A 12,276-nucleotide genomic window follows, 5' to 3' on the forward strand; every position below is an offset into this window, starting at 1 on the left:
ACCTATCTCAATTTGACGTTTTCGTGGTCTGTGCTCGGTTTATCCTGAAAATCCAACTTTTTTGAGCAATTTGGGGAAAAATCCCTAAAAATTCAAGCTATTCTGGTTATCCCTCGATTTTATCTAGTTTTTTCACAATCTGATTTATTTGGGTGATTTTATTAATAAATAAGGTCAAGTCGAGCATGCGAGTTTGGTTGTGGTTGTTTTTAATAAATTATGAGATAAATTCAGATTTTAGTAAATAACCCCCTTAGTGTTGCTTCATATAAACCTGGTATATGGTCTTATTTTGAGATGATAATACTGCACATATACATTAGAATTAGGAATGAGCCTGGTAAAGATATGCAGCAACTTGCTGTTTCACCAGCTGCCATTTTTTACATGAATCTGTTCTAGAATTTTTGCCATGTTGTCTGTTTCGCAGGAAAAACAATAGCATACTGTTTCAAGATTGACTTGCCCTTGACATCCCTGCAATTACTATACTACTATATCAAGATTGACTGTTATATCCCTTTCTTAGGATTGACGTGCCAGTTTCCAACCCAGCATCAAGATCTCATCTGCTAACTAGCAATCAGAGGGGGCATGAATCCTCCAGCACACCATCCAAACTGGCCAACCAAAACACGTTAACCACAATGTAATTTCGCACTGACTCCAATGCATATGGTACATTTTGCGGTTTTAAAAATTTTTTAAAAGCAAAGCATAATGGGTCAGTTTGGCTCATCAATACTTTTAATTTCTAGCACGTGTATTATTTTTAGCTACTGCACTCTGTTAGCTTATATTTTAGTCAAGGTACGAAATTACACGATGAACCATTGGGCTGGATATTAGTGCAATCTAGACTTGTGCTGCATCCAAATTTGGCATTGTTGACATCTAATGAATCAGCCTGCTCTGATGACATTTGGCTGGATATTAGTGGTGTGCTGGTGCACTTGGATTGCTCACATCATCTAATTGGAGTGTTGGGAGTGCAGGCATCTGCAGTTCCTGTGTCCATGTTGAAATAAGGCTGGCACAAACCAAATCAGAGTCAAAAATTTACGCTTAAAACAATTTTATTGGTGAAAACTACATCTTATTGTTTTGTAAACAAAGCCTGATGCATTTCGTGTCCCTCATGGGCACTCAATTATAACCTATGATTTTAAGTGCCAACGAGGGGCACAAAATGCGTCAGGTTTTTTTTTACAACACAATAAGATGTAATTATAACCAATAAAAGTTTTGCCTTTGATTTGGTTTGTGCCAGCCTTTTTTCAACATGGATATGTGATTACTCCCCCTCAGCTGAAGGTTTGGGGCATGTGCACCCAGATCCACCTTTGTTCATGGTGAGTGGATTTTTTAACTTGATGGGATTTTTAATTTTTCAAGTTATTAACATTATTCTACAGTTCCTGGTCCAGTTTTCTAAGATGATTATTAATCTTTGGTACGACTTTGGTACGACTACATGAGAGATTGTTTTCCAAATGGATAGTTTTGGGTGGCCATTGGCATCTTTATAGATGCCCATAATAATACTTGCCAGCATATTTTTGTTGCACATATATTATACACCCTAAAAGAACACACTCAGGCAAGCTGAGAATCTCAGTAGCTATAATTATACTTTATCTATACATTATAACACAAAATTTTGTTTTTTTTAAAAAATGTTTTGAACCGGCCAACAATTGGATCAGCCTGATTTGGGCCCTGCACAATGGTCAACAATTTAGGCAAACATCTGCTCATTTGGAGACCTTGCAAATTAACAAATATCTTTTTGTATGGTCTGAACCCTTCACTACTAGAGATCTTAGGAATAGGTTACAATAACATTTTTTAAACCTTTTAAAAAATACTTGCTAAGAATTATATTCCAGAATGGGTTTCCTCAAGCATTTAAGTAGTCTTCTGACTCGCAGAGACAGTTAAATATGCTTTTGCAGTACTTCCAAGGAATTCTGTCTCTGGTTTGTATATAAATGCAAAACCTCTTTTTACCAATTGTTGTGCACAGTGATCACCGTGTGTTAAGCACTAAGTAACTATATCCTGCACTTGGCTGGAGAAATAATAATATTATATAATAATATATAAAAGACTGCAAACCAACACAGTCAGCAAGCTTGTGCACAGGATCCTGTAGTAACTGTGTGCACTGTATCACGCTTCCTTTGCACAACTTTGTGCTTAAAGGGATTGTTCACCTTTCAATCACTTTTTTTTCTAGTTTTTTAGATTGCTCAACAGAAATAAAGACTTTTTTCCAATTGCTTTCTAATTTTCAATTTTTTTTTTCATATTTCCAAAATAAAAGTATAAATTTGAATGTTCCTATCTCTGGTGTTTCAGTCTGAGCTCAGTAATTCAGGTGTAGAATCTGAACTATTACAATTTGCTACATTAGTTGATACATTTCTCAGCAATATCTGTGGATTAGCAACTATTGTATCAATTCTAACAGCAGCCTTTAATGAAACTCAGGGATTCAGTTCAACAGGGACAACGTTAAGAAATGTATCAACTAATGCATTATTTAGAACAGAGTTGGTGACCCCCACCCAGAACTCCTACAAATTAAACTTTACATTTCAGTGTTAGAAAATGATCATCAATAAAAAATAGAAAGTCATTTGAAAAAGTATTTATTTCTGGTGAACTATCTGAAAACAACTAGAAAAGTTGTTGGAATGTGAACAACCCTTTTAAGAGTAACCTAGAGGTCGGATATTAGTATTTTATTTTTGTGGTATTTTATTCCTTAATCCACAGCCATAATGGTCGAACATATTTACAGCTAAGAGAAGAGCAAATCCTTAAAGGACATGTAAAGCCTACATTTTCCTACCACGTATATAATTTGGGCACATCTCCCCCACCCAAATGGCATTATTTGTTCTGCTTATACCCACTCCATTCGCCAGCATCATTACATATCCCTAAAACAAATAGCAGCTTTCACCAGGGGGCCATTTTCCCTCAGACACATTGTCAGTGCATTTATATCTGCAAACAGCATATATGCAATGTAAAGTTTATGCAACTGCAAAATGCAGACTAACATAGGCAGACTTTACTATGATGACAAGTCCTGCTTGGATTGAGCACTGTAATGGTTACTCTGAGCTCAGGAGAGGGGCTAAGATTTAAAAATAGGAGCAGACAGCTAGAGCAGAGTTTCTATGGGAACCAGCAATGCCATCTCTTCATTGGCTGCTAGACTGGAGGGTGTGTATTAATCTGAGTTGAGAAGAACTGAGCATGCTCATGAGCCTACAGCCAAAGCAAATTCACGAGGGAGGGGGCAGAGTGGGTTAAAGGAGGAGAAAGAATCCTAAGGGATTAAGGGGATGCTGCAGCCTTACTGTTAACCTTTGAACAATCATAGTGATCATATAGAGATTTCAAAGAGGCTGTTCACTGATTAAATTCTTGTGTGGGGGGTTTACATGTCCTTTAATAAAGAAATTAAGTTAAAAGAAAACATATGTTGTTGATCCATTCACACAGTGCCTTGTGTATAATTTCTAGAAACAAGAATTTATTATCTGGTTGCTACCAACATTCACCTGTACAGCAAGTGTGCAGCAAACTGACTCCTCCTGGAGAAGTTGGGCCTGGAAATGAGCTATTTAGTATTTCTGAAAATCCACCATTTTGAAAAAGAGCGGCAACCCCAGATCATCATTTCCTGGGAAATGTTGGTGTGAAATGCTAAATGCTCTCAGTATCCTATTAATTCAATATGATCTACAGGTGCAGTTAAACTGAAAACATTTTTTTTTAAGCTGAAAAAACAATTTATGCTGTAGGGCTTTTGTGATTAATCAAAATGAGGGGTGCCATTTCAATTGCCCATGTGGGCCAAATGTGCCACTTATTAGTGTGATCCTGCCCTCTAGATCAACAAAAAGACCTGTAAGATAATTCCTTCATGGGTATATTTCCCCTTTAATTTTGGCTTATGCAGAACTGGGGACATAAGGAAGACAATACTTTATTATGTTTCAGTAAGTCACTGCAAGTTTGCTTCTTCTGTTATTTTATTAACTTGTCTGAGAAAAAAAATGAAAATATCTGGTGGATCTCAGAAAACTGTAACAAAACAGCTCTCAGCTGCTGGTCTTCAAATGCAGCATATTTCACAGGATTCTTTTAAAAACATGTTTGTGTAAGGCAAACAGATACTGACTGGTGAATCACACAGGATACAAAGAGGTATCTGTCCAGCTGTATATCAATAGGACCCTCTTTATCCACATTTTGACACGAGGAGAGAGAACATTTCACAGTGTACTCCTATATACCCAGTTCTAGCCTCACACAGCTTCTATTTCCACAATATTCAGTGTACTTACCATGGCTACAAGACAGGCTCCTCTGATATCTGTTATACAGTAGATCCAGTGTAAAAATAATTGTAGGAAGATAAAAGAAAATATACAAATATAACATGAAAACTTCCTTTTCTGCTTTTTTCTTAGTTTTCTCCAGAGCAGGAATCTGCCATTTATTTCCACCCTTTTAGAGTATCCATGGGAATGTGAAGGAGTCAAATGACACTGATGGTATGTGAGTTTTGCAGTTTCTCAGGGACCCAGTGTTTGTGGGAAGAGTTAACAAGGTGTGCCCCTGAGTGGGTGGGGCAACATTTTCCTGACAAAGCTCCAGCAACAAGTACTGAGTCGTCACTTGGCAGGAAACAAAAAAATGCCAAACCTAATTACAATTTACTGTGTGAGATAAAAAAGAGCATGACATGTATTTGCAGAAATAATGAAAAGTCAACAAGAGTCATTGATTCATCTCTCATATATTATGATTATTAAATTCTGAGCGCCCTTACGTCATTATTATATTAGCTGGCTACACTCTGCACAGTGGAAATAAAAAGTTCCATGTCATACCTTCACTGCTAGTTTGCGTATATAGGTATGGGACCTTTATCCAGAAACCCGTTATTAAGAAAGCTCCAAACTAGGGGGAAGACCTTCACCCATAAGCAAATAATTCTAATGTTTAGATTTCCTTTTTTTCAGGAATAATAAAACAGTATCTTTTACTGGTTGGTAATGAATCCATATTGGTGGCAAAACAATCCTATTTGGTTTTATTTAATGTTTAAATGATTTGTTGCAGACTTAAGATATGGTGATCTAAATTACGGAAAGATCCCTTATCAGGAAAGTCCCAGGTCACCAAGCATTCAAGTTAAAAGATACCATCCCTTTACTGTTAGTGTTGTATATAACAAGAATTTATTCTTGTTATATACAACTGACATGTGCATTTGTTTTTGTTATATAGTTAATTCTATCTAACTTTTCAATTGGCCTTTATGTGTCTAGTTTCCAGTCTATTTTTCATATCAATGCATAGTTGCTATGATAATTTGGACCCTAGCAACTGTATGAAATTGCAAACTGGAGTGTTGCGTAGTAAAAAGCTAAATAACTCAAAAACCACAAACCGTAAAACATGGAAACCAATCGCAAATTGTCTCATAATATCCTTCTCTACAGCATACTAAAAGTTAATTTTAAGAAGAATGGCCATACTAGAAGTTTGACCCATAACCTGCCTGTGAGCGATGTTATGCAGCACTAGAAAAGAATATTTTTATTCCCCTTCAGCCTTTTGTTTATACATTTAGGGGCAGATTTATCAAGGGTCCAATTGAAAATTCTAATTCAAATTTCGAGTTTTTTATGACCAAAACTGTCAAATTCGACTAGGGAATTTTTAAAATTTGATTCAAGTTTTTTTTAAAGAGTTCGAATTTAATTTTCGAAATTTATCATACACTGGCCTTTTAAGAACTTGAATTCAACTTATTACCACCTTAAACCTGCCTAAAATTTCTAGCCTATGGGGGACGTCTTCGGATCAATTTGGAGTTGTTTTCTGCCTCCCTGACATTTAAGGTTTCTCGTAATCAAATTTGATTAGATTCGAATTCGATTCAAGTTTGCGGGTCTATCCCATTCACCCAAGTTTCAAAAAGTCATAATTTTTAATAAATTGCAAATGGTTAAATAACTCCCACAAACTCGAAATTCGATCCTTGATAAATCTGCCCCTTAGTCAAGGTTATATCGTTTTTTGCATTATTTTGATTTATTGACACCTCAGAAGATATCTGCCACCATACACAAATAAATGCTGGAAAGCAGTGTCAAGGCATAATGTTACGTGGGAAGAATTCCAGATAGATATTTGCACTCTGTTGGCGCTTGGCAATGATCTGAAACAACCTGACACAACTTGTTTTTTCCTTGTAATTCTTTTGCTGCAATAAACTTAAATCGGTAGTAGCCTTTCACAAAACATGGTCTTTTCAAACACAACATCACAAATAATAAACTCTTTAAAATTTTGCTAAAGATTCTATTTTAATAAACTAGTTATTTTTCCCTAGCTGAGCAACTAATGCATTAAATGAAACAGTTTAGAGAATAAGAAAAAGGCCCACTGAGCTGCCACTTGGAAATATGGGGGGGGGGGATTAAACTAATTCATATTTACAATTTAAGTGTTTAAAAAAACTGTAATTTAATACAGAAAAGTCATTATATGTAGTTCATACAATTCTTTTCTACAATACCAAGTTGTACACCTTTGAGTTTACGTTTAGTATGATGTAGAGCAGGGGCCCCCAACCGCCAGGCCGCGGCCCACTTCCGGGCTGCAGACATACTTGAACTGTGCTGCCGAGCCAAAGCGGGTGCGCGAAATTTAACGATGGTATGCCCAAATTTAACACGGTGCAAGCAGTTGACACCCCTCCTGGTCTTGCAAAAAATTATGGCTTTACACCAGTCCCTGGGGCAAAAAAGGTTGGGGACCGCTTATGTAGAGGGTGCTATTCTGAGGCCATTTGCAATTGGTTTTCATTTCTTATTACTTGTGTTTTTTTTAGTTATTTAGCTTTTTATTCAGCAGCTCTCTAGTTTGCAATTTCAGCAATCTGGTTGCTATGGTCCAAATTGTGGTGGTGACATCCGTTTCATAGGTTTTCCTTACCCAAGGTGGCCATTTTTGTCTTATAAAAATCTTTTTAAGCTAGAAGGCTTTCTCCCTACTGGGTACATTCCACAATTTTACCCCAATACTATTATACACATATTTATTACCTGAGCATAAAAGGATATCTGTAATGTAATATTCTTTTTTACATTAATGCAAAAAAAACTGCCAAACAAAACTCCTACTGTATTCTCATTGTACAAAAGACTAAAATTATTTAAAAAGCAAAATCAACATGGGTATAGTACTTAATACTATTCCCAAACATGATTTAAAAAACATGTTAGACATTAGTGTTTCTTGCGTCATTATGCCTAATCTCTAACTGCAATTTCTTTAATCCAGTTAGTGGAGAAGCCATTTATAAAAGTACTTCAGATATGATTTAAGTTCCAGCCTCTTGATTTGCTTAAATGGATGGTTCACCTTTAAATTACCTTTAGTATGTTATAGAATGGCCAATACCAAGCAACTGTTCAATTGGCCTTCATTATTTATTTTATATAGTTTTTGAATTATTTGCTTCTTCTGACTCTTTCCAGCTTTCAAATAGGGGTCATTGACCCCCATCTAAATAAACAAATGCTCTGTAAGAATACAAATGTTATTGCTACTTTGTATTATTCAGGTCCTCCCCTGTTGATATTCCAGTCTCTTATTCAAATCAGTGCATGGTTGCTAGCGTACTTTGGATGCAAGCAACCAGATTCATGAGATTGCAAACTGGAGATTTGCTGAACAAAAATTTAAATAACTCAAAAACCACAACTAATAAAAAATGAAAACCAACTGGTTTTCAGAAGGGCTTTCCCGCCAAAAACGGCCAAGACATTGATGTTACTGGCATGGTGATCAGCCAATTGCTGACCACAATGTCATAACCCCGCCCCAAAACAGCATCCTCCCTTGACGTCATACAAACCAAATGTCATCGTTCCCACCCCCGACTTCATCTACTTTTGATGGAAGTTTGGGACACTATAGCAGAATATGAAAAGAATCTTGAAGAAGACATGGACTTTATGAAGAGAATTCTTGAGTAAATGGAAACTTTAAACAAGGAATCTGCTGAATGAAGAGCAGAAATTATCTCCCTACAAAACTCCCCTTGTAAAAATGCAACCAAGTACCCTATACTGGAAATTATTTCTAAATTTATCCCCAAGATCAGATACAGTATGATCTATTTACTCTTCTCGTACCAGTGACATCAGTACCCTAGCTTGTTTTAAGGCAAGGAAGGGTCAATCCTTATAAAACTAGAGGGTGATGCAAATTCTATGCCCAACATTTGCAAAATGGATAGCAAATGTCTCACTTCTTATCCTTTAAAATATAAGGAAGGGGGAAAATTAAAATAATGCTAGTTGAAAAGCTTTTTTAGAACAAGAAGAAACAAAGTAATATTAAATTAGTTTGTTGCAGTTTCATGTATATCTGCATAGCAGTGAGTATATGCACAATAATGGATGAACCCATGAGCACAATCAACTGTAGGGTTCTGAAAGCCAGCTTACCGAACAACAGAAAAGTATTCTGCAGATATAGAAGATTTGGACATGATAACACAATATGAGCAGTTCACACTATTTGTAATAGACCTATATCACCTATAAATTTAAAGGGGCTGTATGCTGCCAAAATTTCATTATCAGTTCAATATAAAGGCGCTGTTAACAGCAAAGTAACAAATCAGCAATTTACTGTTATAATCCCTTATTATAACAAATCAGTCCCTTTCCCCAACTGCATCCTGTTTAGGCTGTGAAATAAGGAGATTTCTTAGTGGACTGCTGATTTTTTTGATTGTGTGGTAGTAGCTTTAATTTTCAGCTTCCTATTTTATCCCTGTTTAATGCATTAAACATGAACAATTTAAAACATTAGGCAACAAGTATATTCACAGCAAGTTCTTTCATATACAGAAATTATTATTACTTCTCATCCAGGGACAGATTTATCAAAATGTGAGATCCTATGGGATTTTTAGAAGTGTATTTATCAAATGGTGTACACTAACTTTCACCCATTAATAAATAAACTTCTAAAACTCACATAAAAATAAATATATTTTTTACAGTGAGCTCTATGCTCACATTTTGATAAATCTGCCCCTAATTTACTGTTGGCCGTAAGATATTAATGGGCAATTAAAACAGTAAATTTTGTATACTTAAATTTGATGAGAGAGAAAAAATATGCTGGCTTAAAAATCCTTTTTATATTTAGGGGCTGATTCACTAAGGGTCGAATATTGAGGGTTAATTAAGTCGAAGTCGAAGGATTTAGCGCAAATACTGCGATCGTACAATCGAAGGATTATTCCTTCGATCGAACGATTAACTCCTTCAAATCGAACGATTCGAAGGATTTTAATCCAACGATCGAAGGAATATCCTTCGATCAAAAAAAATTAGGAAAGCCTATGGGGACCTTCCCCATAGGCTAACATTGACTTCGGTAGCTTTTAGCTGCCGAAGTAGGGGGTCGAAGTTTTTTTTAAAGAGACAGTACTTCGACTTTCGATTGGTTGAATAGTCGAACGATTTTTAGTTCGAATCCTTCGATTCGAAGTCGTAGTCGAAGGTCCAAGTAGCCCATTCGATGGTCGAAGTAGCCCAAAAAATACTTTGAAATTCGAAGTTTTTTTACTTCGAATCCTTCACTCGAATTTAGTGAATCAGCCCCTTAGTGTTATTTGATATAGAAATGACACATATTCATTTCTTCTGCCTCTACAAGAACATTACCATACCAGTGTGGTTGGCACCCTGTGGGGCCCAAAGAACAGTATGGAAGTGAAGTTTAGGGGAAGATTCAATTTGCTGTTTTAGATAGCACAGTACTTATAGAAGAGTGACTTCACTTTGAATTCACTTGTAACCTTGATATAACCTCGGTGACCTAAAACCTGGCAATCCTTTCATTTTTGTTAAAACCCACTTGTGAAAAAATTAAAACACTCGCTTTTTTGTTCCAAATCCTATTTTATCACATTAGTCAAGCAAAATCAACTGTAATTACACTGTATAAAGTATTTGAATCTTGTTCCCTTCGATCTGGGAACTCATAATTATAGCAAGCAGGCAGGAGCCATTTTATGGACACTGGTATTAAGGCAAGCCTTGCATCATCTCAAAATCTCAAAATCTTGTTTGTGCACCAGAATGGGGGACCTGATGTCCATTCCAATGCCCTGGTTACACAATTAAATGGTGAAGAGAGCGGGGGAATGTGCAGAGAGCAGTGACATCTAGTAAGTGCTGAATGGAAAGTGAAAGTAATTGCCTGCCCCGCCTCTATGCCTAGGCATAGAGGAGGAGCAGGCAATATTTAATTGAAAGCTGAGATTTTTAAACGACTTTACAACAGCTATGAGTACATTAATAAAAAAAAAGAATTTGGATTTCATGTTTAATTTGAAAAGGACTTTTATTATACAGATTTGCTACCCCTTAATCTGGGTCCAATTCAAAAATGTTTTGGAATCTCTGCTTTACCCACTTTGAACAGTGAACTGCATGACAAGCAATAATCATAGAGGCTGATACCACAGTACAATGAGGCATGATACAAAGCTCACACCCTGTTACTCCTGATCATATCCTCAATTTACCCAGATTATTAGCTGTATTGATTAGCTTTATGACACACATCAGACATCTGTGAATGGGACAAGGACACAAGCATTTGTTTTATGATTTGCTTCTCATTCAGAAATAACTGGCACACATAGAATGATGCCACTACTGACTCCCTTGGAATGCTCTTGCAATATTCACATCACAACTATCCTGTCTGTCCTGAAGCTCCACTGCCTGCAAACACTATTCAAGAAAAGTAATTTTTTTGTCCCTTTTATATTGGTTCATATTCCCTTTGCTGGTGCTTTTAAAGGGGCAGTATACTCCCTTGTTCAATGGACAGAGCTTGTGCTGAACATTCTTTTTGTCTATTGTTAAAGAAAATCTATGTTTTTTATTGCTGGAGCCAAACAAAGAAAACAGGAATTTGAAGCTATTCAATTTTTTTGTATTGAAAGGTGGATAATTATTGTTTATTGTGACTGTTTTGTCTTCTGTTGTGACATAAGGAAGCTTTATCTCTTGTGGATGGAAGGTACATTAATTGCCTTGCATTATAAATTAACAGAAGTGGCATGCACTTCAAACAGGCAATACAGGCCTGCTTGAAGCCTGGAGGGAAGCATGGGGTGTAACATATTAACAGCATTATGTAAAGGGACATTTGGTTACATTATAAATTATTCCATGTTTACAAAGCAAACTCCAATATATCAAAGCCCTGAAAGCAAATTGCCGCTCTACACGCTTTATTTCTCTAACTGCTCACATTTTTTGCTTGTTTTTCTTATAGAGAACAACTGCGGGTCCATTTTTGTTTTTATTTACAAGAAAAGCGTTTAAGGCAAGGAACTTATCTATACTTTTGCATTCAAAGCAGAAGGGGTCCTGAGGAAATATTTCTATGGAATACCCTACCCAACTCGCGGCCCACAGTCCCCCCTTGTGTGGCCCTCCATTAAAGTCTGGCTTCTTCAAAAGATAAAGTCTGGTAAAATTCAAAATGCTGCTGTAATCCCATGTATTGTTTACACTTGTAAAACCCTGCATTTTTTCCCGCCTGTAAAACCCTGCATTGATCACACCTTAGACTGTCAGTGCCTACATTGTTTACCTGCTCACAACTCATATAAACTTTAGGAGCAGCAATGGCATTGCCTCACTGTACATAGTATAGTATTTACTGTTCATCTTAGGCCATACTGTGCCTGCCATACACTGTACCCCATGTGTGTCGCACTCTGCCCGTGGGAGGTGAACCTAGTGGGGGTTTGTAAGCATTTGTAAATAAATTCTAGAGGGTCCCAAAGGTGTTGCAGGTTGCTGTACTATTCAGTGAGGAGGAGGAGGAGGCATATGAATCTAAGGGTATCTTTTAATATGACTTACATTTTTTACATATGAGGGATGAGTGACACCACTGCAGTAAGCACCAACCATTTGGTTTTTTTGGTGTGCTACCACCATTAATGTGGAAATCCTCTTAACATTTCTTGTGATAGCACAGGTGCAGCTTAAAATGGGTGTGGTTTAAAAAGGTGAGTGGTCAACACTGGTTTCAATTATCGTCCCTCCACCACAAAAAACAGAAATATTCCGGCCCTCGGTACCAATGAAGTTGGACAGCACTTCTCTACAACAATCCTGCACATAAGAC

General features: G+C 36.6%; 1 protein-coding gene across 2 annotated transcripts in view; it reads right to left on the reverse strand.

Moving 5' to 3' along the window:
• The window catches only part of crybg1.L (crystallin beta-gamma domain containing 1 L homeolog), a 141,934-nt gene that overhangs the window by 75,551 nt on the left and 54,107 nt on the right, over positions 1-12,276 (reverse strand). The window contains exon 1 of one of the 2 annotated variants that reach the window (XM_018263347.2): positions 4,368-4,574. The exons of the other annotated variant lie outside the window; for it this stretch is intronic. Within the exon in view, the coding sequence (XP_018118836.1) occupies positions 4,368-4,370 (3 nt within the window). The 5' untranslated portion in view covers positions 4,371-4,574. Of the gene's footprint in view, positions 1-4,367; positions 4,575-12,276 lie in introns of those variants that run through there. 2 annotated transcript variants of the gene reach the window in all.

This window comes from Xenopus laevis, chromosome 5L (assembly GCF_017654675.1).
Source record: "Xenopus laevis strain J_2021 chromosome 5L, Xenopus_laevis_v10.1, whole genome shotgun sequence".
Lineage (NCBI taxonomy): Eukaryota > Metazoa > Chordata > Amphibia > Anura > Pipidae > Xenopus > Xenopus laevis.